This window comes from Cetorhinus maximus, chromosome 1 (genome assembly GCF_964194155.1).
Source record: "Cetorhinus maximus chromosome 1, sCetMax3.hap1.1, whole genome shotgun sequence".
Lineage (NCBI taxonomy): Eukaryota > Metazoa > Chordata > Chondrichthyes > Lamniformes > Cetorhinidae > Cetorhinus > Cetorhinus maximus.
The window spans coordinates 178,243,926-178,271,219 of NC_135879.1; the positions used below are offsets into that span (position 1 = coordinate 178,243,926).

General features: G+C 45.3%; 1 protein-coding gene across 3 annotated transcripts in view; it reads right to left on the minus strand.

Moving 5' to 3' along the window:
• The window catches only part of unc13bb (unc-13 homolog Bb (C. elegans)), a 754,941-nt gene that overhangs the window by 72,398 nt on the left and 655,249 nt on the right, over positions 1-27,294 (minus strand). For all 3 annotated transcript variants that reach the window (XM_078550332.1, XM_078550323.1, XM_078550314.1), the window contains 3 exons: positions 27,021-27,117; positions 7,240-7,383; positions 5,911-5,988 (listed from right to left, as the gene is read on the minus strand). In XM_078550332.1, coding sequence (XP_078406458.1) covers positions 5,911-5,988; positions 7,240-7,383; positions 27,021-27,117 — 319 coding nt within the window. The remainder of the gene's footprint in view (positions 1-5,910; positions 5,989-7,239; positions 7,384-27,020; positions 27,118-27,294) is intronic.

The following is a 27,294-nucleotide window of genomic DNA, read 5'->3' on the forward strand; positions in this document are numbered from 1 at the left end:
CTGTGCTGCATTATTCTTTGATTCTATAGCCCTGATCTTATCTTGGAGGCACGTGGTGGTGAAGTTAAGAACAGCAAACCCAGAAGATCATTTCATGAAATTTCATGAATGTCCTGCAGTTAGCATTTATTAATACTTTTCTGTAGATTTCCCACCCACAGCCAGCCTGATTGACATGCTGATTGCCTGTCAGGCAGAAAAGCTTGCAGTACAAGGCAGCAGCCAAGTTGAGAGTAGGTAGCTATTGTGGGAGGAGTTGGGAGATTGTGGAGGGCGGGAGGCGGGTCGTGGTTATGAATTTGGTGGTAGAGGGAGAAGATGGTGGCTGTGGAGGGTCTCTGATCACGGAGGCAATGTGTTCAATGAGTGATGGGTAGGGGGGATAGGATATAGGGGCGGAGGAATTTTACTGGTCAGCTAGTTGGGCTTGGGGGAAACACTCCTGCTCCTCCCAGTCCAAAAGCAGTGATATAAAGGCACTTGCCACATGGATTCAGCCCTTCTCAGCTCTTTTCAGTTGCCATGTTTCCCAAGACATGGGATACCTGGCTGACTGCAGTTAAACATAGATTCACTATTAAAAGGAACGCAGCCTCATTAAAATTTTTAAATAGCTGACCCACCTCCTGAGCGCAGACTGGCCACTCAGCTTTTGCCCTGCCTCCTTTAAAGCCATAGGGGGGTTGTTTGAGTTCCTGTTTTCAATGTTTAACTTGTAAACCTCCATGCCAAACCAAACCTGCCCATTTTAGGGAGTTAAGATTACCTGCTATGATTCTACACCACAATATCAGGGTTTGCAGACAGCACCAAAATGGGAATTTGCGTAACTGCAAAGAAGTCTAAGCAAATTCAACAGCAGCAACTTACATTTATATAGCACATTTAATGCAGTAAATAGTGCAGGCATTTAACAAGAGTGATAACAATAAAAACATTCTTGACAATAAAGGAGAAATCAAAAAAGGATAAAAGAATAAAGAAGATGACTAAAAACTTGATTATAGAATCATAGAAAAGTTAAGCACAGAAGGAGGCCATTCGGCCCATCTTGTCCATGCCAGCCCAAGGACACCCAGGTGCCCTTTCTAATCCCACCTTCCTGCACCTGGCCCATAGCCCTGCAGCTTACAACACTTAAGGTGCAGATCCAGGTACTTTTTAAAAGAGTTTAGAGTTTCTGCCTCTACCACCAACTTGGGCAGCGAATTCCAGACATCCACTACCCTCTGCGTAAAAAAGTGCTTCCTCATGTCCCCCCTACACCTTCTGCCACTTATCTTGTGTCTCCTGGTTCTAGAATTCTCCACCAAGGGAAACAATTTTATCCTGTCTACTTTATTTATTCCCCTCATGATTTCATATACCTCAATCAAGTCACCTCTCAGCCTTCTTTGTTCTAAGGAAAATAACCCCAACCTATCCCATCTCTCCTCGTAGCTACACTTTTCTAACCCTGGCAACATTCTTGTAAACCTCCTCTGCACTCTCTCCAGAGCTATTACGTCCTTCCTGTAATGTGTTGACCAAAACTGCACACAATACTCCAGTTGTGGCCTCACCAGTGTTTTATACAATTCCAACATTATATCCTTACTTTTATATTCTATACCTCTGCCAATGAAGGAGAACATTCCATATGCCTTCTTTACAACCTTGTCTACTTGAACTGCTGCCTTCAGGGACCTGTGTACTTGTACGCCAAGATCTCTCACTTAATCTACCTCTCTTAGTATATTCCCATTTATTGCGTAATCCCTGTAACTGTTTGACCTCCCTAAATGTATGACCTCACATTTCTCTATGTTAAAATCCATCTGCCACTTTACCACCCACTCCACCAACCCATCTATATCATTTTGGAGATTATGGCTATCCTCTACACTATCCACTACTCAGCCAATCTTTGTGTCATCTGCAAATTTCCCATTCATGCCCCCCATGTTCACATCCAAATCGTTAATATATAACACAAACAGCATGGGTCCCAACACCGAGCCCTGTGGAAGACCACTTGAGACAACTTTCCATTCGCAAGGGCATCCAGCGACCATTACCCTTTGTTTCCTGTTACAAAGCCAACCTTTTATCCAGTTTGCCACATTACCCTGAATCCCATGGGCTTTTACTTTCCTGGCCAATCTGCCATGTGGGACCTTGCCAAATGCCATGCTAAAATCCATGTACACAACATCCACTGCACTACCTTCATCAACCCTTCTTGTCACTTCTTCAGAGAATTCAATCAAATTTGTGAGGCAAGACCTTCCTTTAGCAAATCCATGCTGACCATCCCTGACTAGTCCATGCCTTTCCACATGTCAGTTAATCCTATCTCTCAGGATTGATTCTACTAATTTGCTCACCACCGATGTAAGACTAACTGGCCTATAATTGTTTAGCATTTCCTTTGATTCTTTTTGGATTGAACAATGGAACTATGTTTGCAGTCCTCCAGTACCTCCTCTGTATCTGGTGAAGAATGGAAAATCATCCTCAGATCATCTGCTATCTCCTCCCTCACTTCCTTCAGCAGCCTCAGAAACAATCCATCTGGCCCTGGTAACTTATCAACTTTCAAGGATTTCAACCCTTCGAGTACTTCCTCTCTCTTTATGACTATCCTGTCCAATATCTCGCAGTGTTCCTCCTGGACTACTATATCTACATCCTCCCTTTCCTTTGTAAACACGGAGACAAAATATTCATTCAAAACCCTTCCCACAGCCTCTGCATCTACACACAAGTTTCATCTCTGATAGGTCCCACTTTTTCCTTAACTAACCTTTTAGCACTAATGTATTGGCAAAACATCTTTGGGTTATCTTTAACTTTACTTGCTAATCTTTTTTCATGCCCTCTCTTTGATTTCTAGATTTGGCAGTACCACTCTTATTTTTGTAGGGGACATGTCTACTTTGTACAATTAGGATCTCGCTTTTTAGTGCTTCCCACTGGTTTTCCACTGTTTTATCCTCCAGCAGTGCTGTCCAGTCCACCTCAGCCAAGTCCCTTCTCATTTCTGCAAAATTTGCCATCCCCCAGTGTAATACTTTTACTCCTGCCTTATCTCTGTCCTTTTCCACGGTAATGCTAAATCTAACTGAATTGTGATCACTGTCCCCGATATGGTCGCCTACTGTCACTTCACCCACTTGCCCTTCTTCGTTCCCCAAGACTAGGTCTAGAATTGCATCTCCTCTCGTTGGGTTTGTCACTAATTGGTTGAAAATATTTTCCTGGACACACTGCATAAATCATTCTCCCTCAGTGCCCCTTATATTGTTTGAATCCCAGCTGATATTAGGATAGTTGAAGTCTCCTACTATTATTGCCCTCTTGTTTTTACAAGCAGAAATTTGCCTACATATTTGTTCTTCTATCTCCCTTTCACTATTTGGGGGTCTGTAGTATACTCCCAGTAGTGTAACTGCCCCTTTTTTATTTCTAAGCTCAATCCATAAAGCCTCGTTTGTTGACCCATTTAGTATATCATCCCTTCTCACAACTGGAATTGATTCTTTAACCATTAGTGCTACCACACCCCCCCTCCTTTTTTATCTCCTACTCTATCGTGTCTGAATACGCTATAACCAGGGATATTAAGCTGCCAGTTTTGTCCCTCCTTTAGCCAGGTCTCCGTTATAGCAATGACATCCTGCTGCCATGTGTCTACCTGTGCCCTTAACTCATCTACCTTGTTTGTAATACTTCTTGCATTGAAGTATAAACAGTTTAACCCCATCAATTTCTCTTGCTGGACACTTTGTAAACTTTGCTTCTCCTGTAACTCCATGTCTTTCACAATGGCCCTAGCTAATGTTCTACCTCCATTTTTCTGATCTGAATCTGACCTATCTGATCCTACTCCTGGGACCCCATCCCCCTGCCACACTAGTTTAAATACTCCCCAACAGAACTAGCAAAAGCCCCGGCAAGGACACTGGTCCCAGCTCTGCCTGGGTGCAGCCCATCCGGTTTGTACAGGTCCCACCTTCCCCAGAACCGGTCCCAGTGCCTCAAGAATCTGAATCCCTCCCAGCTAACCATCTCTCCAGCCACGTGTTCACTTGGTCTAATCTCTTATTCCTGCTCTGACTAGCACGTGGAACTGGGAGTAATCCTGAGATTACTACATTTGAGGTCCTGCATTTTAATTTATCTCCTAACTTCCTGTACTGAGCTTGCAGGTCCTCATCCCTTAGTTTACCTCTGTTGTTGGTACCAATGTGTACCACGACCACTGGCTGTTTACCTTCCCTTCCCAGAATGTCCTGCAGCCACTCCGTGACATCCTGGACCCTGGCACCAGGGAGGCAACATACCATCCTTGATTCACGTTTGCGGCCACAGAAGCGTCTGTCTGTGCTCCTAAATATTGAATCCCCTATCACTATAGCCCTGTCACTTGTTTTCCTCCCGCCCCTCTGAGCAGCAGAGCCACCCACGGTGGCGTGAACTTGGCTGTTGCTGATTTCCCCCTGAGAGGCCATCCCTCTCAAAGGTATCCAAAGCAGTATATCTGTTAGAGAGGGGGATGGCCACAGCGGACTCCTGCACTACCTTCCTGAGTCTTTTACTGTTCCTGATGGTCACCCATTACCTTTCTGCCTGTGTAATCTTCACCTGCGGTGTGATCACCTTGCTAAATTATAAAGGTAGGTTTTTAGGAGCATCTTATAAGTGGAGAGATGGAGAGCCAGGAAGCTTTAGGGAGAGAATTCTAGACTTTAGGGCCAAGGCAGCTGAAAGCTAGCTACCAATGGTGGAGTAATTCAATTCACAGGAGGCCAAAGGAATACAGAGATCTTGAAGGTTTGACGGGCTGGAGGAGGCTACACAGATAAGGCGGGGTGAGGCCATGGAGGGATTTCAAAAACAAGGATGAGGAATTTAAAATTAAGGTGTTGTCAGAGCAGCAGCCAGTCAAGGTCAGGAAGCACAGGGCTGATGGATGAATGAGATTTGAAGTCAGTTAATATATGGCCAGCAGAATTTAGGATGAGTGCAAGTTTATGTAAATGGGAGGCTGGTCAGGACAGCATTGGAGTAGTCAAGTTTAGAGGTGAAAAGGCATGGGTGACAATTTCAGCAGCAGGTGAGCTGAAGGAGGATCGGAGTTGAACGATGTTATAGAGGTGGAAACAGGCAGTCTTAGTGATTATGTCAATATGTGCTTGGATACCCAATAGGGTCTCTCTCAACACCAAAGTTGTGAATGGTCTTGTTCAGCTTAAAGACAGTTACCAGGATTGGAAATGGTAGACAGGGAATAGAGTTTGCATCGGAAACAAAGACAATGACTCAGTCTTCCCCAGTAAGTACCTGGAGGAAGTTTCTCCTCATCCAGCATTGGATGATGGATGAACAATTTTAAGAAAACACTGATTACTAGATTAGGAAGAATGATGCTGGATCAAATTCATGCAGAGAATTATGAAGTGATACAATTAGGGAAGAATAAAGACTGGACAAGCACATTAAATAGTGACTCAAATACACATTCTATAAAAATTGGAGGTCATTATTAATAATAATATATGATAAAAACTGAAAATGCGGAGTCATACAGACTCGAAAGGTTAACTTGAAATGTTGCTCTCTCCACAGGTGGCGCCAGACCTGCTGAGTTTTTCCAGCATTCTCAGGTTTTATTTCAGGTTTCCAGCATCTGCAGTATTTTGCTTTTATCACAGGTCATTAATAATACTGTACAAAAATATGGAATCTTGGGTTTTAGAATTAGAAAGGGCAATTAGAGATGGGCAATAAATGTTGGCCTAGCCAGCGATGCCCACATCCCATCAAAGAATAAAAATAAGCATAGGTACCTTCTTTCTACCTGCTGTAAAAATAGTTAAATCTAAAACAATACTTAATAAGAATTAGAATGAAGGAAAATATACTAACTAATGTCTCCTTGGAACAGTAGGACTTAAAGTTCTTCAGAAGAATATCTGCATACTGTAGCAGCACTTTGCTTATAGTCTGCCAAAGAGAAAGAAGACATACTCATGAATTCAATTCCTTCCTACTGTTCATGAGTGATACACAACATATAAATGACTAAACAGAGATGGTACAAATTTTAAATAAGTTTATTATTTTTCACTTTACAAGGATAAAGTTGCAAGATAGAGTTTATCAGAAAGAATTATTAGTATTTGTCATGCATACTCCAAAACTGTGCTCAGAAAATGTCATTACTTTCCACTACACATAGGCATTAAGCATTATCAAATCGCATAATTTCGAAGTATATCCAGCAAAAACTTGCAATACAGTCAGAGACACCAGAAAAACTCATCAATTATCAGTTTAAAAAGAAAAAAACGGCAAACATGTAAGTCCAGATTTTAACTCCCTCACTGGAGTTCTGAGGTAGACATGAGGCCATCCAGCCTTCCATAGCATGAGGACCAGGATATCCTAACTCCCAGACCTCATCTGTGTAGGCCTGCCAATATATTGGAAGGGGAGTTCGGGACGACATCATGGTTGGATGAAGGAAGCCCTCATGCTTTCTTTGTGGGGGCAAGAGGAGAACACTTGTCCCTCCTAGACTGTGAAGAAACATTTTTTAAAAATTAATCTACCTTTCTTGGTCTTCTCTGGCTCTGCTCATTTTGCTGCCAGTTTGGCCTGGTGGGAAAGCCACAATTGTTTCTCCACAAAGACATCAGGGTTAAAATTTCAGTCAAGGCCCCAGTGATGTCTTTGGAGCATAGTTAAAGGACCCTGCTGTCCTCTGGTGGGTGTCGCTCTTGCCTGCTCACAACCTGCTGGAAAGCAGCAGAACTGGAGGAAGTAAGTCAATGTGGCATTTTAATTGACCACCTGCCCAGTTACTGCTAGTGGGAAGGATTAAAATCGATCCTTTAGTCACAAAGCATTGGTGGGAATCTTTGGCTTACTAGTAAGCACACCATGATGTTATCTTTAAGCTACCTCAGTACAGCATTACCAACATGTCTGAACTGAAATTCTGCTGGACGGTAAGAAGCTTCTTTCAGACAGATTCCAGGGCACAAATTCACAGGCAACTTATCCCAGTCACCCTCCCTCTTCACCATACTAACTGCTTATAAAAACACTTTTTTTACTGTGTGCCTTTTAGTTTCTCTCCATTCATACCTTGAAATATGTGCTCTATTAATAAAACACAACAGGAGACACCAACAAAGTTCAAATTTTTTAGTCAATTTTTTTCAGCTGGAATCTTGAAAAAAGTATTTTTACCTTTGCAAATCTCCTCATGTAATGAGCAACAATCACTGGATCAGGACACTCAAGTTTCTTGATAATCTCAAAGCTCTGATTTAATTGTGTGAACACATCCACCACCGAGCAGGAGAATAAAGCGTGCTCAGATGTTTGCTGGAACTGATGTACAACATATAAATTCAATTTAGAAATCAAAGCATTTAGCATAACTACAATAATACAATACAAGCTTCAAGAATAAAAGTGAAGTTTTCTAATCACAAATTACATATTTTTTGCTTGGAATCACTTGCCATTGCATTGATCAAAACTGAATTCTCATTTATAGTTCAGGAGATTCAGGGGTGCTTTCTTTCCCTTTGATTCATCTTTCCCTTTTAATGTTGTGTCATAGTTAAGGTAACAGTAACACATTTTTTTACATTTACACAAGGGAACCAGAACATCACTATTCTCCCCCCGACTAGCTGATGCTTAGTTTTCAGGAATAGTGGAAATTTCAAAATGCAATTGAGACTCTATATAATTAATAGTTCCTCAGTGTAGTGTCCTTGATGGTTAACCACCTTCAGCTACTTCATCAATGACCTTCTATCCAACGTTAGGTCAGAAGTGGGGCTGTTTGCTGATGATTGCAAAATGTTCAGCACCATTCACAACTCCTCCTGAAGCAGTTCATGTGCATATGCAAGACCTGGACAACATTCAGGCTTGGGCTGAAAAGTGGCAAATAACATTTGTGCCAAACAAGTCCCAGGCAATGACCATCTCCAACACGAAAGAATCTAACATCTCCTCTTGACATTCAATGGTATTACCATCACCAAATCCCCCACTATCAACATCCTGGGGGTTACCATTGACCAGAAATTGAACTGGACCAGCCATTTAAATACTGTGGCTACAACAGCGGTTAATTCACCTCATGACTCCCCAAAGCCGTCCATCATCCACAAGGCACATGTTAGGAGTGTGATGGAATTCTCTCCTCTTGCCTGGATGAGTGCAGCTCCAACAACACTCAAGAAGCTCAACACAATTCAGGACAAAACAACCCGCTTGATTGGCACCCCATCCACAAACATTCACTCCCTCCATCACTGACACACAGTGGCAGTGGTGTGTACTATCTACAAGATGCACTGCAGCAACTCACCAAGGCTCCTTCATCAGTATCTTCCAAAACTGGTGACCTCTACCACCTCGAAAGAGAAGGGCAGCAGATGCATAGGAACACCACCATCTGCAATGGCCACTTCAAACCTCATCCGACCCTGTGCTATTTTATTCCCCAGTCAGGGAGGCCCACGCTAAACTGGTAGCCTGACAGCTTTCTCTACATGTGCTGGTGTCGGGCATGGGAGTAGGGGAAAACTCCTCTTCGGGTCCCCTGTGTCCAACCGAAGATCGCGCTTCCCCCTTTTAATGTCCCCTTTATGGCCTGTCAAACTCAGCACCCTATCCCACTCACCTGCCAGCCTGACCCTGGCAAAATACCCCTACTTGCTTTGGTGTCTGGCTCCAGTGACAATCTCCACTGGGGACTGCCTGTCATCCCAGCAGTGGCCACTCGATGCTGCTGGGACCATAGAGTCTGACAGGTGGAAATCCTGCCTCCAGCCTATTAACGGCCAATTGACAGTGGGGCAGCCGTGCTTCCTGAGGGTGAACTACCCACCAATCTTTTAGCTGAGGGGGAGCAGGTGAGGACCACAGTGCCCTGTAAAATCCAGTCAGTTTTAGAAGAACTGACACTCAATACAATTCGGCTAATGTAAAATAACTAAGTCAACAAAATATTGAAATATAGTGTTGAATAAACACTAGTCAGAAGTCAGAGGAAGTAGCAATCCATCAACATAGCGTATTGTGTACTGTGCCTTGTTCAGGTTATTGAAATATTCAAATACTGGAAGCAGAGTAGAGAAAAGACACAATATTGTTTGTTATTGCCAAAGGTTTGAATTATGAGGAAAGACTGGAAGAATTGGGATTTAAACCTGGAAATGAAGCAACTGATCATTGATTTCAAAGGTATATGAGATATTTGATAGTGTAGAAAAGGTAAATTTGTATAATTACTAAATTGAGAGAATGGAATAGTATATGAGTAAAAGGTAAAAATAGAGGCAAAACTCCTGGAATAATTTAATAACCTCTTGGATGGTGCAATGTGAAGACTTTAGAGTCTTTAAGATTGACCAAAAGGCTCTCCTTATGTGCAATTACCATGTGATTATTTCATTTTAAAAATACTTTTAAACTTAATAATTCTTCAACTGATACCAGACGGTACCAAAAGACAGCTGTGAAAATTGCAAGCTGACTACTGACAGGCAGCAGCTTTCCTACTAGTTGGCTGGTATCCCAGCAAAGCTTTCCCAGCAGAAGCATGGATTTGAATGTGAATTCCATTTTCAATTACACTCTACATCAATCATGAATGGATTCAATTTAACTTTTTCCATTTAACTACTGCCTGTGTGTAAAATGACAATGTAAGTTTTTGAGTATGAAAATCCAATTGGCTCATCCAGTTTTTCCTTTTGAACCTTCCATTAGTTTCATTGCTGATCCTAGGAGTATTATCCCAGATTTGACTTTAACAGGTCCTTTTTCAGATCTTGCCATTATTTTCTGTTCTACCTTGATGGTGATCTTTCAAACAATTCTATTACCTTACCAAAAAAAATGTTACCTAAATTCCTCATTTTTAGATTTTAAAGTCTTCATCCTAGTCCTCAAATTATGAGCTTGACAGAAGAGCTTCTCTGGATTTATTTGTTTCCATACCTGCAAACATCTTAAAGACTGGGAGAGACTGGGAAGAGTGTCCTGCAGTCAGCATCACGGTGAAGCAGTCTGGGAAGAGTGTCCTGCAGTCACCATCGCGGTGAAGCAGTCTGGGAAGAGTATCCTGCAATCAGCATCGCGGTGAAGCAGTCTGGGAAGAGCGTTCTGCAGTCAGCATCACAGTGAAGCAGTCTGGGAAGAGCATCTTGCAGTCAGCGTCGCGGTGAAGCAGTCTGGGAAGAATGTCCTGCAGTCAGCATTGCCATGAAGCAGTCTGGGAAGAGTGTCCTGCAGTCAGCATCATAGTAAAGCAGCCTGGGAAGAGTTTCCTGCATCGGCCTTTTGGCTAAGATCAAGTGTAGTCGTGAAGCGATGCCTATAACCAGTCGAGCCCCATACCATGGGGTACCTAACACCGTCCGGGTGACGGTGAAAGACAGCGAAGGAGGAGCACCCGTGGATCGGGCATTCTTCATCAAGTGGATCCTGTTGAAGGCGTGTGGATTTGAAGTGGAGGAGATCTACTCCCTGCAAGACTTCCCCAGCGCTGGATGTTTCGACGTGACTTTCAAGCGTGTGGCAGCTTGCGTCAAGTTCCTGAAGGTGTTCGAGGAGAAGAGAGACCAGCCGAAGATGAAGATCCTAAAGGTGGAGCCGCTCTTTGCTCTGCCATTGCAATGGGACCGTGTGGTGACGGTGCATCTCTACAACCCCTACATCCCTGTCGCCGACATGTTCACCTTCCTTGCCAGATAAGTCAAAAAGGTTGGGAGCTGCACCGAGGTTAGAGACGCCTTCGGGATTTGGACATGCAAACCCAAGGTTAAGGTCACGCTCAAGATCAATGGTAAGGGAGCCATCTTCCACCCTCCTTCCAGCTTCACTATCGGGGGAAGCCGTGGCTACCTTGTCTTCGCTGGGCAGCCGAAACTTTGTTGCTCATGCGGCAAGTCTGGTCATGTGGCGGCCAACTGCAGTGCCGCCCTCTGCAAGAACTGCAAATAGGAAGGGCACCAGACAAAGGACTGCAAACGGACTAAGTGCTGCAACCGGTGTGGCGAGGCAGGCCACCTCAACAGGACCTGCCCCAAACGCTGCCTCACTTATGCACAGGCAGCCAAAGCCAACGAGGGGGAAGCAGAGGAAATGCTTCGTGTCACTACCTCCAAGGACACTTGCAACACTCCAACCACCATGGCCCCCAGTGAGAACAATGGGACAAAGGAGGACACAGAGAGAGACAAGGTGGAGGAAAAGATTGAGGCAGAAGACAGCCAATCAACAGCACTGTCCCCTGAACCCCCACTCCTTAGGAGAGCGAATCAATGGAGGAGGAGGAAGCAGCAGAAAATCAGCAGGGGGAGTGGCAGCTGGTGAAGAGAGCCAAAAGGAAGAAAAGGCTAAGAAGGGACCAAGCCACTTCCCAGACAAGTGGCAAGAGGCGTCTCCCATCCGACACGGATGACAAGGGCAGCTGCTCTTCGGACGAAGAAGTGCAAGGGTGGCACCTACAGAAGAAGCGGCAAAGCTCTGGGGAGTTGGAGGACGAGACACCCGAGCTCAAGAACATTGGAGATAATGAGGAGACCAGCGCACCCCAACTTTGCCCACAACCCAAAGAGGCCAGTGCACCCCAGCTCCGGGAAGCCGGGAGCAGCAACGCCCCAGAGGGATAGAGGATTGGAGAAGCTTCTCCAACAGAGGACATTTCAAATCCCCTTCTCTGCACGAACCCCCAGATGCCACCTGAGCAGAACATTGCCAATGGGGAGGTTCAGGACAGTTTCCTCAGCCCATCCAAAGTGAGGCAATTTGTGAACACTATGGGTATGCAGGAGCAGACCAAAGGTCTGGGACTCTCAGAGACAACAGGTTTGGTAAGAGACTAAATGCTTTAAAATGGGTGTAAAGATTGTATCCATAAATGTGCGTAGCATTAAATCTACTACGCGATGTGTTGCGACCTTGGACTACCTTGCCAAGGTCAAAACTGACCTGTTGTTTCTGCAGGAGTGTGCGATTCCGCATCTCAGCTCCTACAGGCAATGGTCACAATGGTGGTCCCATGGGCCATTGATCTGGTCGGGAGGAAATGACTCTCGTTCCTCCGGCATTGGTATTCTGCTGCGGGGAGGCAACTTCACCGTCTCCGAGGTTAAGGAGATGGTGGGCGGGCGCCTCCTCGTAGCAGACGTAATGTACAAGAATGCTCCACTCCGGTTAATTAACATGTACGCCCCGGCACAAAAGGGCGAGCGGCTGGCGGTTTTTCAGCAGCTCCCACTGCTGCTGGCGACCTCCAGACCGGTAATTCTGGGCGGTGACTTCAACTGCATCATCGATGCTGCTGGACGATCCGGCAGGGCTGACAGCAGATTGGACGCGACGTCCAGATCCCTAATGGAAACGGTTAAGGATACCAAGCTGCGCAACGTCTTCAGCAACCCTGCAGACGGAGCGCAGCGTAGATACACCTGGTTGCGGCCAGACGGGTCCATCTGTTCCAGGATAGACTTCCTCTTTGTGTCCTGTGTGTTCGCAGTCAGATCCACCAACGACAAGCCGGTGTTCTTCTCTGACCACCGCCTCCTACTGGCTGACTGTCACTTAGAGGAAGACCAGAGGGTGGGCAGGGGGGCATGGAAGCTAAACGTGCAACTGCTGACCCCAGAGAACATTGAGGGATTACAAAGGTTGGAGAACCATGAAACCCCTCTTTGAGTCCCTGACACACTGGTGGGAAGCGATCAAGGGAAACATCAAGAGGTTTTTCATCCTCAAAGGCGCCCAGAAAGCTAGAAAGCAACGGAGGGAAATGTCACGACTCCAGAAAAACATGCAGAATCTGCTCCGGCTGCAGTCAATAGGGGTCGATGTCAAGGAGGAACTCCAAGAGGTGAAGAGCCAGCAAGCCTCGCTCTTTGCCTCGGAGGCCTCCAAGATCATCTTCCGGTCCAGAGACCGCTCCGTGGAGCAGGATGAGACGTTCTCACGTTTCTTCTTCCAAAAGGTACACAGAGAGAGCTCTGCGATCAGCAGCCTGAAGGAAGAAGACGGCTCAGTAAAATCATCGCAGTCCGACATTTTGAGGATCAGCAAATCCTTTTATGCTGGATTGTATGGGTGAAGCCCACAGACAGCACGGCCTCCCAGTCCTTCCTGTCCTCTATCACGGAGGTCTTAGACGACAGTACACGGGAGAGCCTGGACAAACCACTGATTCCTGATGAATGCCCTTGAGTCCTTCAAGAAGAGTAAAACTCCCGGAAGCGATGGCTTGCTGGCGGAGTTCTATATGGCTCTGTGGGACTGGATCGGCCCAGACCTGCTAGAAGTGTACGAGAGTATGCTCCTGGCCGGCAGCATGTCAGAATCCATGAGGAAAGGCATCATCACCCTCATCTACAAGCACAAGGGGGAAAGGGAGGAAATTAGAAATTGGCGACCCATTTCACAGTTGAATGTGGACTATAAGATTCTGTCCAAGGTCATTGCCAATCGGGTCAAGTCCGCTCTGGAATTGGTGATCCACCCTGACCAGACCTGCACTGTGCCAGGCAGGAAGATCTCTGACAGCCTCGCGCTGCTCAGGGATACGATTGCCTATGTGCAGGACAGGGGTGTGGACACCTGCCTCATCAGCCTGGATCAGGAGAAGGCCTTTGACAGAATATCGCACACCTACATGGTGGATGTGCTCTCCAAAATGGGGTTTGGGGAGGGAATTCGCAATTGGATCCAACTGCTCTACACTAACATCAGTAGCGCAGTCTCAATCAATGGGTGGGAATCAGAAGCTTTCCGATTAAATCTGGAATCAGGCAGGGCTGCCCTCTCTCCCCTGTCCTTTTTGTGTGTTGCATAGAACCCTTTGCTGAGTCCATCAGGAAGGTTCCGGGCATAAGAGGAGTGACGATCCCAGGCAGTGGAGGCACTCAGGTCAAAGCCTCCCTGTACATGGACGATGTGGCCATCTTCTGCTCGGATCCGCTGTCGGTGCGCAGACTGATCCACATCTGCGACCAGTTCGAACTGGCCTCGGGAACCAAGGTAAATCATGGGAAGAGCGAGGCCATGTTCCTTGGGAACTGGGTTGACCGATCCTTTGTCCCCTTCACCGTCAGGGCTGACGGCCTGAAGGTGCTGGGGATATGGTTCGGAGGGACCGGGGCATGTGTTAGAAACTGGAAGGAGCGAGTGTCTATGGTGAAAAGAAAACTGGGCATGTGGGAGCGACGCTCCCTCTCCATTGCGGGTAAGAACCTCGTCATCAGGTGTGAGGCACTCTCGCTGTTGCTGTACGTGGCGCAGGTCTGGCCCATTCCAGACTCCTGCACGATGGTGATCACCTGAGCCATCTTTCGCTTTCTCTGGAGGTCGAAAATGGATCGTGTCCGCAGGGACGCGATGTACAAGCCTCTAGATAAACCGGGAAAAAGCGTGCCCAACATCGCCCTCATACTGATGGCCACCTTTGTGTGCGGCTGCATCAAGCTGTGCGTAGACCCTCGGTACGCAAACACCAAGTGTCACTACGTGCTGAGGTTCTACCTGTCCCTGGTGTTGCGAAGGATGGGTCTGGCCATGCTGCCACAGAACGCTCCAAGTAGTTGGACCGTGCCATACCACCTGTCCCTCGTGGAAAAATTTATGCAGAGAAACACCTTTGACCACAAGTCGATCAGGCAGTGGTCAGCACGTAATGTCTTAGAGGCCCTGCGGGAAAAGGAGAGGGTGGATCCTGTGGGATGGTTCCCCGAGTAGACTGTCAAAGTCATTTGACAGAATGCCTCATCGCCATAACTTTCCAACAAGCACCAAGACACAGCTTGGCTGGTGGTGAGAAAGGTCCTCCCTGTCAGATCCTTCCAACACGCCAGGAGTCTCACCCCCTCTGCATGTTGCCCTCGAGGTGGATGTGGTGGGGACGAGACCGTTGTTCACCTCCTTGTGGATTGTGCCTTTGCAAATAAGGTCTGGAGAGAGATGCAGTGGTGTCTGTCGAGGTTCATCCCGGGCAGTTCTGTGACACAGGAATCTGTGCTCTACGGACTGTTCCCAGGGACACACACCGAGACAAACATCAACTGCAGCTGGAGGATCATCAACTCGGTGAAAGACGCTCTTTGGTCTGCCCAAAACTTGCTGGTCTTCCAGCGCAATGAGTTGTCCCCGACTGAGTGTTGCAGACTGGCACATTCCAAAGTCCAGGACTACGTGCTGAGGGACGCACTAAAGCTTGGGGCAGCTGCCGCAAAGGCGCAATGGGGAAAGGTCGCTGTCTAAGACCTTTCTGCCACAGTGCACTGAGGGACTGGGAATTGTTGAGAGCCCCTTGGGCTGTACAGCTCAAAATGAATGTATGCATTGAATACTAATTGTATTATAATTGTATTGAAGCACCTCAGAGTGCAACATGATGTATGTTGATAACTCCAGTACCTTTGTCTGATTGTCTGCATTGACCATATTGAAATGATTGTAACATTCATTGATTGTACTGATGCACCTTGTGATACATGTGTAAAAGTTGAATCTGATTGTACTTATGTGATGGTGATTTTGAAATAGTTTGGAATGTTCTTCCAGATATTTTATGAATAAAGTATATTTTTCAAAAAAAAAAAGCCTGGGAAAAGTTTCCTACAGTCAGCACCATGGTGAAGCAAAAATAAAAACAAAAAGCTAGAAGCTACTGCGGATGCTGGAAATCCAAAACAAAAACAGAATTACCTGGAAAAACTCAGCAGGTCTGGCAGCATCGGCGGAGAAGAAATCAGTTAACGTTTCGAGCCTTCATGGCCCTTCGGCAGAACTGAAGCATAGTTAGAAGAAGGGAGAAATATAACATTGGAGAGACCAAACGCAAACTGGGCGACCGTTTTGCGGAACACCTGCGGTCTGTCCGCAAGAAAGACCCAAACCTCCCTGTCGCTTGCCATTTTAACACTCCACCCTGTTCTCTTGCCCACATGTCTGTCCTTGGCTTGCTGCATTGTTCCAGTGAAGCCCAACGCAAACTGGAGGAACAGCACCTCATCTTCCGACTAGGCACTTTACAGCCTTCTGGGCTGAATACTGAATTCAACAACTTTAGATATTAAACTCCCCCTCCCCCCATCCCCACCCCGTTTCTTCCCCACCCCCCTCCTTTTTTTTTTCAATAATTTATATAGATTCTTCTTTACCCACCTATTTCCATTATTTTTAAATCTAAACTAAAACCTTGTTAGTCTTTCCACCCCACCCCCACTAGAGCTGTACTTTGAATATCCTGTCTTCCATTCTTAATTAGCACTTTTCTCAGACAAATGTCACCACCTTCGACACCTCTTTGACCCTTTTGGCTGTGACATCTTTTGATTATCTGCTCATCTCCACAATCACCACACCCTCAATGTGTCTCTCCCCACCCCCGCCAACCCACCTTAAACCAATTTATATTTCTCCCTTCTTCTAACTATGCTTCAGTTCTGCCGAAGGGCCATGAAGGCTTGAAACGTTAACTGATTTCTTCTCCGCCGATGCTGCCAGACCTGCTGAGTTTTTCCAGGTAATTCTGTTTTTGTTTACCATGGTGAAGCAGTCTGGAAAGAGTGTCCTGCAGTCAGTTCTTGTTGAAAATAACAAGAGTGACATCACAAGACAGCGCAAGAGAGCAGCGGAGAGATCAGAGCCAGCACAAGTGCAGGGAAGCTTCAAAAAGTGACATCAGCACAAAGATAAGAGCTGATTGGTGAGCAGTGGGTGAGTGCTTTTCTCCAGTTTTTTCTCCCGTTTTTCTCCAGTTTAAAACAGATTAGGCTAAGGAAAGGTAAGAGTTCTAGTTTTTATTTAAAGTACATAAATAATTTAACGTTTTTTATTGTTTTTAACTTAAAGTAAGGGTTTTTTTCAACTAGAGGCATGGCAGGGCAGCTCAGTCCCATGTTATGTACCGCCTGCAACATGTGGGAAGTCCTAGACGCTCCTTGCGCTCTGACCGACCACGTGTGCAGAAAATGCCACCAGCTGCAGCTACTTGAGCTCTGAGTTTCGGAGCTTGAGTGGCAGCTGGAGGCACTGAGGTGCATCCGTGAGGCTGAGTGTTTCGTGAACAGCACATTTTTAGATGTGGTCACCCCACAGCTTACAGAAGTGCAGACGGAAAGGGAATGGGTGACCATCAGTCAGAAGAAAGGTGTCAGGTAGGTAGTCAGGAAATCTCCAGGGTGCATCTCGCTCGAGAACCGTTTATCTGTGTTGGAAAAGGGTGAGAGTGACAGTTCTTCTGGGGAATGCAGCCACGCTCACGGCACTGTGAGTGGCTCAGCTGCATGGGGGTAGGGGAGGAAAAAGAGGGGAACAGCAATAGTGGTAGGGGACTTGTTAGTAAGAGGAACAGACAGGCGTTTCTGCGGCCATAGACGTGACTCCTGGATGGTATGTTGCCTCCCTGGTGCCAGGGTCAAGGGTGTCACTGAACGGCTGCAGGGCAAACAGACAGGGATCATGGTACATATTGGTACCAATGGCATAGGTAGAAAGAGGGTTGAGGTCCTGCAAGCAGAATTTAGGAAGCAGATTAAAAAACAGGACCTCAAAGGTAGTAATCTCTGAATTACTTCCAGTGCCACGCGCTAGTGAGTATAGAAATAGGAGGTTAGTCCAGATGAATGCGTGGCTGGAGAGATGGTCCTGGAGGGAGGGCTTTAGCTTTCTGGGACATTGGGACCGTTCCTGGGGGCGGTGGGACATGTACAAGGTGGACAGGTTGCACCTGAACATGAATGGCTCCCAACATCCTTGCGGGGAGGTTTGCTAGTGCTGTTGGGGAGGATTTAAACTTACTTGGCAGGGGGATGGGGTCCCGAGAGGAGGTTCAGGAGGGGGAGATGCACAGCCAAAATTAGAAGAGAGAGCAAGTGAGTCTGGAAGGCATAGAAATTATCGGCCAGTTATGGCACAAGGGAGTTTGGCAAGGTTGGATGGTATTTATTTTAATGCAAGGAGTCTGACAAACAAGGCAGATGAGTTGAGGGCACAATTTAACACATGGAAGTATGATATCATTGCTGTCTCAGAGACATGGTTGAGAGAGGAGCAGGGTTGGCAGCTCAATATTCCAGGATATAAGGTCTTCAGGTGAGACAGGGAAGGAGGTAAAAGAGGAGGGGGGATTGTAATATTGATCAAGGAATCAATTACAGCAGTAAGAGGGATGACATCTTAGAAGGCTCCTCAAATGAAGCCATAAGGGTAGAACTGAAAAACAAAAATCAAATTGCTGGGAGTGTACTATAGGCCCCCAAACAGTCAGAGAGAAATAGAAGAGCAGATATGTAGGCAAATTTCAGAGAAGTATAAAAATAATAGGGTACTAACAGTGGGGGATTTCAACTTCCCCAACATTAACTGGGTTAGTCATTTTGTGATAGGTTTAGAGGGAACGGAATTCTTAAAATGCATCCAGGAGAACTTTTTAAGCCAGTACGTAGAAGGTCCTACAAGAGAGGGGGCGGTCCTGGACTTGATTTTAGGAAATGATGCCGGGCAAGTGGTAGAGGTATCAGTGGGGGAGCATTTTGCAGATAGTGATCGTAACTCCTTTAGATTCAGGGTTGTTATGGAAAAGGACAAGGTTGGGCCAGGCATCAGAGTTCTAAATTGGGGGAAGGCTGATTTTAATAAGATCAGATATGATTTGGCCAGATTTGGACTGGGAGTAGTTACTTTTAGGTAAATCTTTGTCAGAGCAGTGGGACTCATTCGAGAAGGAAATAGGGAGAGTACAGGGCCAACATACTCCAGCAGAGATAAAAAGACTAACAAATCCAGGGAACCCTGGATGTTGAGGGACATAGAGGATTGGATAAAGAGAAAAAGGGAGGCTTATGGCAGATACTGAGGGCTCAAAACAGCGGAAGCCCTAGAGGAGTATAGAATGTGTAGGGGAGAACTTAAAAAAGAAATTAGGAGAGCAAAAAGGGGGCATGAAAAAACATTGGCAGGTAAAATAAAGGAAAATCCAAAGTTATTTTACAAGTACATTAAGAGTAAGAGGATAACTAGGGAAAGAGTAGGGCCCATTGAGGACTATAGTGGTAATTTGTGTGTGGGGCCGGAAGACGTAGGTTGGGTTCTAAATGAATGCTTTGTGTCGGTGTTCACAAGTGAGAGGGATGACATGGGCATGGAAATCAGGCAGAAGGACTGTGATATAATTAAAGAAATTAGCAGAGAAAGGGAAGAGGTTCTAAGTGGTCTGGCAGGCTTAAAAGTAGATAAATCTCCAGGCCCGGATGAAATGTATCCCAGGCTGTTGAGTGAGGCAAGGGAGGAGATAGCAGGGGCACTAGCAATAATGTTCAATACTTCTCTGGCCACAGGGGAGGTACCAGAGGACTGGAGGACAGCCAACGTGGTACCATTATTCAACAAGGGAGGAAAGGATAAACCAGGGAACTACAGGCCATTTAGTCTAACCTCAGTGGTGGGGAAACTATTGGAAGCAATTCTGAGGGACAGAATTAATCGACACTTGGAGAGGCAAGGATTAATCAAGGGCATGGTTTTGTTAAGGGGAGGTCATGTCTGACCAATTTGATTGAATTTTTCGAAGAGGTAACCAGGTTTGTAGATGAGAGCAATGCATTTGACGTAGTCTACTTGGACTTCAGCAAGGTTTTTGATAAGGCCCCGCATGGGAGACTGATAACGAAGGTAACAGCCCATGGGATCCAAGGCAATTTGGCAAATTGGATCCAGAATTGGCTGAGTGGCAGGAAACAAAGGGAGATGGTCGAGGGGTGTTTTTGTGACTGGATGCCTGTGACCAGTGGGGTTCCACAGGGATCAGTGTTGGGTCCCTTGCTGTTTGTGGTATATATAAACGATTTAGACTTGAATGTAGGGAGGTTGATCAGTAAGTTCACGGATGACACGAAAATTGGTGAGGTGGTAAATAGTGAGGAGGATGGCCTTAGATTAAAGGAGGATATAAATGGGCTGGTCAGATGGTCTGATCAGTGGCAAATGGAATTTAATCCGGATAAATGTGAGGTGATGCACTTGGGCAGGACAAACAAGGCATGGGAAATACATGATGAATGGTAGGACCCTGGGAAGTACTGAGGGTTAGAGGGACCTTGGTGTGCATGTCCACCGGTCCCTTAAGGTAGCGGGACAGGTAGATAAGGTGGTTAAGAAGGCATATGGGATACTTGCCTTTATTAACCGAGGCATAGAATATAAGAGCAGGGAGGTTATGCTGGAACTGTATAAAACGCTGGTTAGGCCACAGCTAGAGTATTACATGCAGTTCTAGAATCCGCATTATAGGAAGGATGTGATTGCACTAGAGAGAGTGAAGAGGAGGTTTACCAGGATGTTGCCTGGGCTGGAGAGTTTTAGTTATGAGGAGAGATTGGATAGACTAGGGTTATTTTCCTTGGAGCAGAGGAGATTGAGGGGGGACATGATTGAGGTATATAAAATTATGAGGGGCATAGATAGGGTAGTCAGGAAGGAACTTTTCCCCTTGGTGGAGGGATCAATAACCAGGGGGCATAGTTTTAAGGTAAGGGATTTAGAGGAGATGTGAGGAAGAATTTTTTCACCCAGGGGATGGTGGGAATCTGGAACTCACTGCCTGAAAGGGTGGCAGAGGCCGAATCCCTCATAACATTTAAGAAGTATTTGGATGTGCACTTGCAATGCCATGGCATACAAGGCTATGGGCCTAGTGCTGGAAAATGGGATTAGAATAGTTAGGTACTTGCTTGACTGGCATAGACTCGATGGACCGAAGGGTCTTTTTCTGTGCTGTAGGCCTCTATGACTCTATGGCTTACATCAGGCCCCACTAATCCCCTTTTCCAAAGTGAGCGAAGCTCCATAGTAAATATAAACATACGAATCAGGAGCAGAAGTAGGCCACTCAGCCCCTCGAGCCTGGTCTGCCATTCAATATCATGGCTGATCTGATTGTGGCCTCAACCACACATTCTGCCTCCCCCCGATAACCTTTGACTCCTTTGTTAGTCAAGAAGCAATCTACCGCTGCCTTAAAAATATCATTGACCCTGCCTCCACCGCTCTCTGGGGAAGAAAGTTCCAAAGATTCACAACCCTCAGAGAGAAAAATAAATTATTTTCATCTCCTGTCTTAAATGGGAGATGCCTTATTTTTAAACTGTGTCCCCCCTAGATATAGTCTCTCCCATAAGGGGAAACATCCTTTCAGCATCCGACCTGTTGAGTCCCTCAGGATCTAATATGTTTCAATAAGATCGCCTCTCATTCTTCTGAACTCCAATGGGTACAGGCCCAGCCCATCTAACCTTTCCTCGTAAGATAACCCCCTGCACCCCACCACCCCCATCCCAGGTATCATTCAACTAAACACATTTATATCCTTTCTTAAAGGGACAAAAACTGTATACAGTATGCCCTGTACAACTGTAGCAAAACATGCTATGTTTATATTCCATTCCCCTGCAATAAACAACATTCCATTTGCCTCCCTAATCGTTTGCTGTACCTGCATACTAACCTTTCCTGATTCATGTGCCAGGACACCCAGGTCCTTCTGTAGCTCAGAGTTCTGCAATTTCTCTCTATTTAAATAATATACTGCTTTTCTATTCTTCCTAACAAAGTAGACACGTTCCCATTTTCCCATATTATATGCCATCCGCCTAATTTTTGTCCACTCACTTAATCTATCCATGTCCCTTTGCAGGCGCAGACTCTTCATGTCCTCTTGACAACTTACTTTCCTTTCTTTGTGTCATCAGCAAGTTTAGCAACCATACATTCGGTCCCTTCATCCAAGTCATTGATATAAATTGCAAATATTTGAGGCCCCAGCATTGATCCCTGTGGCATTCCACTCATCACATCTTGCCAACCTGAAAAAGATCCATTTATCCCTACCCAACCCTCTATCCATGCTAATATGTTACCCCCTACACCATGAGCTCTTATCTTATGTAGGAACCTCTGATGTAGCACCTTGTCAAATTGCCTTCTGGAAATCTAAGTACAGCACATCCACATTGCTTGCTACTTCCTCAAAGAACTCCTGTAAATTAGTCAAACATGATTCCTCTTTCTCGAGACCATGTTGACTCTGCTTGATTGCACTGAGATTTTCTAAGTGCCCCACTATAGCCTCCTTTATAATAGATTCCAGCAATTTGCCTATGACAGATATTAGGCTAACTGGCTTACAGTTCCCCGCTTTCTGTCTCCTTCCTTTCTTGAATAGAGGAGTCACATTTGCTATTTTCCAATCTGATGGGATCTTTCCAGAAGCTCGAATATTTTTGACAATTAAAACCAATGTATCAACTATCTCAGCAGCCACTTCCTTTAAGACTGTAGAATGAAGTCCATCAGGACCTGAGGACTTGTCAGCTTTTAGTTCTAATAACTTTCTCTACCATTTCCCTGGTGATTGCAATTGTTTTAAGTTCCTCCCTCCCTTTCACCTCCTGATTCACGATTATTTCTGGAATTGTCATTCGGTAGTACTGAACTTGAGTATTGCTGAAAAAAGAGGCATTTTGTCGAAGCTTTTCATCTTGCACTCCATCAGGACAATTCACAAGAATAGAATGTAAGGGAAATCAACAAATTTATGTTGCATGAGAAGAGTGCTGATTGCTTGGCAGGTGGACCCTGATTGGTAGAGGTGTTGCCTTGGAATATACACCAGTTTATGGTGACTGACAGTTAACTGCCAAGCATTTTATGACTCTGATTGGTCAAGGCATTGCCCTGAGGAATTAACCAACGAATGGTTGTCACTTATTTTGTTTAACTGAAACAGATGCAATGTGTGTACATGTTCTTTCTGTCTGCAAAGAACAGGGCTCTCTGTATTAATATATGTAGCTTCCAGTACACTGTGAGCCCGACTGACAATCTTAAATTGGTTGTCAGCCTAATTCTTAGCACACTGTTGTCCAATGGAATCACATCTAATGTTGGACACTATATTTTGAATTTTGAAACACAGGCTGGCTTGGTACAGTCTGTACCTCATCCTTTGTGAGCATTGGAAGGGACATGCTGTTTGATACAATCCACCAGTCTTTAGGATGTACGGCCTAAATATCTAGCATCACACTGGCACTGAAATTCATATACCACATTAATTATTTGTGTGATAGGCAGGACGTCTTTTTGGCTTGACAGCAGCATCCTGTTAGTGGTGAATATCACTTGTGTTGCTACTGATAGTAACCCTTACTATCTGCTTTTATATTTCTAGCTAGCTTTCTGCCATACTCTAATTTCTCCCCCTTATTAATCTTTCAGTGATTCTTTACTGTCCTTTATATTCTGTCTAATCTTCTAACCTGCCACTTTGCAGAATTATATGCTTTTTCTTTAAATTTACTATCTTTAACTTCTTTGGCTAGCCACAGATGGTGTGTCTTCCCTTAGAGTCTTTCTTTCTCATTGGAATGTACCTTTTCTAAGTGTTCTGAAATAGTTCCTTAAATGTCTGCCACCACAACTCTACTGACTATCCCGTAACCAAATTTCCCAGTTCACTTTAGCCAGTTCTGTCATCATGTCCTCATAATTGCTCTTATTAAGTTTGAAACACTAGTCTTAGATCCACTCCTCTCTCCCTCAAACCGGTGTGAAATTCAATAATATTATGATCACCGCTACCTAGGGGTGTCTTCACTATGATGTCAGTAATTAATCCAGTCTCAGTGCATAATACCAGACCTAGTATAACCTGCTCTCTGGTTGGTGCTAAAATGTGCCAATCTAAGACACTGTCCTAAAAACACTCAAATGAACTCATCATCTAGGCTACCTTTGCCAAGCTGATTTGTTTAATCAATGTGTAGATTAAAATTGCCCATGATTATTGCCACACCTTTCCCACAAACCCCTTTCTTCCTGTATACACCGTCCTACAGTGTGGTTACTGTTAGAGGCCCTATAAACCACTCCCACAAGTGACTTCTTACCTTTATTATTTTTACTTTTACTATTTCTCATCTCCTTAAATCTATCTCATGTCGAGTGCTGGTTTAGCAAGGCCAGATATACCTTTAGCATTGCTTCCTTGGATTTGGACACCCACCCCTAGTATCAGCTGACTTTCTGACATGACAGTCACACCCCAGCTATCTATACATTCCAATGTTTTATTTGCTTCCTGGACTCCCTACTGCCTTTGAATCATTGGATTTAAAAACTTACCACAAAACCCCCAAATCCTTTTCTCAACCTGTTACGTCAAGCATGTTACCTACCATGTGGTATGTACTCCATTTGCTCCTTCACCCTAATCCTATCACTTTATGATTATTTGTACTAAATTCCAACTGCCTTCGTCTGTCCAAATGAGCTGGACTAAATGAGCGTGCTTGAAATATTGCTCTTTGACCACTGCATCCAATTTTGTGCCATCTTCAAACTTGAATACCTTAGACCAGGCTTGTCCAACCCTCAGCCTGCAGGCTGCAATGCAGTCCAGTCTGCATTCCCCCCGGGTCCACCACGTGCTCCCCAGATTTTCGGCGCACATCCTCGGCAGATACCTGCGTTCGGGCACCTCTAAGTCTCACTCCAGGTCTCTCATCACACCTGACTTCCACCCCCCTCCACTCCCCCGCCCATTTAGTGAATGATGGTGAGTGAGCGAGTGCGAGGCCGGCTGAGCGAGTGAATTGTAAGTATGTGTCTTTGTGAGAGAGAGGGGGTGAGAGGGAGGGGCGTGTGTATGTGTCTGGCTCAGTCCCAGTCTCAGGGTTCTCATTCGCCCTCACTCCCCCCCACCCCCCCAACACACACACACCAACAGGCGCACACACACACACCAACAGGCACTCCCACACACTCTCACAGTGGGCGAGCGTGAATGACTAAGCACTGAGAGACCGGGAGTGAGCTGGACACACACATTCTCACCCTTTCACACTCGAATAGTCATCTTTGTTTATTACTCATTTTTTAAATTATTGTTTTTTTTCTCTCAGCAAGCTGTTTATTTTCATATGTCAGCTTTTTAAAAAAATTCATGTTTAATGTTGTGTCAAACCTTATCTTCCCAAAATTTGATCATTGCCACTCACCATCACACCCTGCCAAGTGTGAGAAAATTTGAAATGTGGCCTCTTACGCGAAAAGGTTGGACAAGCCTGCCTTAGACAAAATTACATCCTCTGAGTGTGTTTTTATAACAAACATATGGAATAGACTGCTCAGGCAGGCAGTGGTGAAGATTATTTTTAAGGAGAATTGAACAAGCATTTGAGGGCGTAAGTAATTGAGGGGTATTCACTTTTGGGACCAGCCAGATGGTTTGAATAGCAAATATCATTACTCAATTGTGATACCTTCATTCTTCCCTCCATTCACCATCTGTGCTCAAAAGTAGCAAAATGACTGCTTGAACAAAATACCGATGGGACTCATGAAACAGTAACCCACATAAGACACCATCTTCAGAGGAAGAGGCTGAATGGGGAGAAAATTGGAGGATCACAACAGGGTAAAAAACGATGCAGCTTTTCAACCAACCAGCAGAAGATGAACAAGAATGCCCAGAAGAACACGCCCTTTGCTTTTCTTACCCTCCTTCTGGGGATGAGTTTTCAATATGCTTCCAGACACAGGAACAAATTGTGTAGTGTCTGACAAAGGCCAGCTGCTAGTGATGAACACAAATGTGCATTGAAGGAAGAGGAGGCATTCGGTTAAATTACCAGTGTTTCACCAACATTAACAATGTATTCCTCAGTCTATACTGGTCCTAATGGCATAAAAAACACCCATCCACATGGGTATTTGTAAATTAAATGCAAGTCAGGCAAAGGCAACCTCCACCATTTATGTATTTCTGGATGCAAGTACCACCTGTTTGACCCAGACACCCAATGTTCAATAGTCGACACAGCAAGTGCAGTTAAGCACAATGGACAGACCAGTGAAGCGGGAGGCCCAATTCAAAGGGCCGCAGCTATGTTATGCTAGCAGCCCCACCAGGAGAGATGGACACTCAGTAGCATCCGGCAGGTTGGGGACCACAGGAGCTTATCAACATGAATGCACTCTCCGACCTCTTCTGCCAAGACTGATGAGGCCAACAGCAAGTACAGACTCCAGTGTGGGGGTGGAAACCCCACCAAAGAACTGAATTTGGCCGCACAGCCTTCTGTTTTGGTGGTGCCTTTACAGGAGTATGGAGCCTCCAGCTCCAAAGGCCACACCATTGCCCAACTTGTCACCAGGAGGCTGCCTCTAGACAGCTGGCAGGCTCCACACATGATAGTGGGGGAGGTGGCACTCCAATGGCTGGAAAATCCCATCTTCATCAGAAAAAGCGGGGTTAAAGCTGCCTGCCCTGTTGAACTGGACTGCTGACTTTCTTCCTGCCCACTCCAGGAAATTCCTCAGGAGGCAGAAATGTGCCAGAGAACCCACCTGCTGTGGCTCCCCCCTATTTTCCTAGTCCATCTGCCTCCAACCCCATTTCCATGAGGGTGAGAAAATTCAGCCCAATTCTTTTTATAGCTAGGATTGATGCAAATGCTCAGGGGACATTGCCTTGCACAGACACAACAAGGGAAGTCAAAATAGTTTTCAAAAGAGAGCCTGTTTTGCACGCAGCATGGAGACTGCCTGCAGTCTGTTGAAATACTAGTCCCTTGAGGTCTGCCATGACATTACTATCTCTCTTTTTCAGGGGACTACCCAACAGAGGCTTGAGAGCAGTATGCAATTGACTCTGAAGCTGGAAAGTCAGATGAGGTCAAGGTAACATCTTGCTGGTGCGTCCAAGTTCTGCGCCCCATACCAAATATACACTAAACGATCAGAAAGGAGGGAAGGCAGAAGACATATATCTACAAGTTCAAACAGCTGAGACAAATATCAGCAGAGTGTACTTGAGGGTTCCTTATATTTATGTCAGGTTCCTCATCAAATATTTAACTTTCCATTTTCCAAATATGAGTAATTTAAAAAATGCATAACTTCTGGATACATACCCCATCCTTTTTATCTCTCTCAAGAGCTCCATGTAAGAATTCCAATGAAACTTCCTCATTCTCATCCAACCACTGCATTGCAAATTGTTCAAACCACCTATAGTAAATAAGATCAGATATGGTCACCAAGATGCAAATAAACTTCTAATAAAGTCATCAATGTGTCAGTTAGAATTTTTTTGAAGACATGTACTATGAATTCAGATTTAACATACAGCCTTAAATCAACCTGTCAGTGGAGTTTATTTCAACCCTTCTAACCGCTACAAAAAAG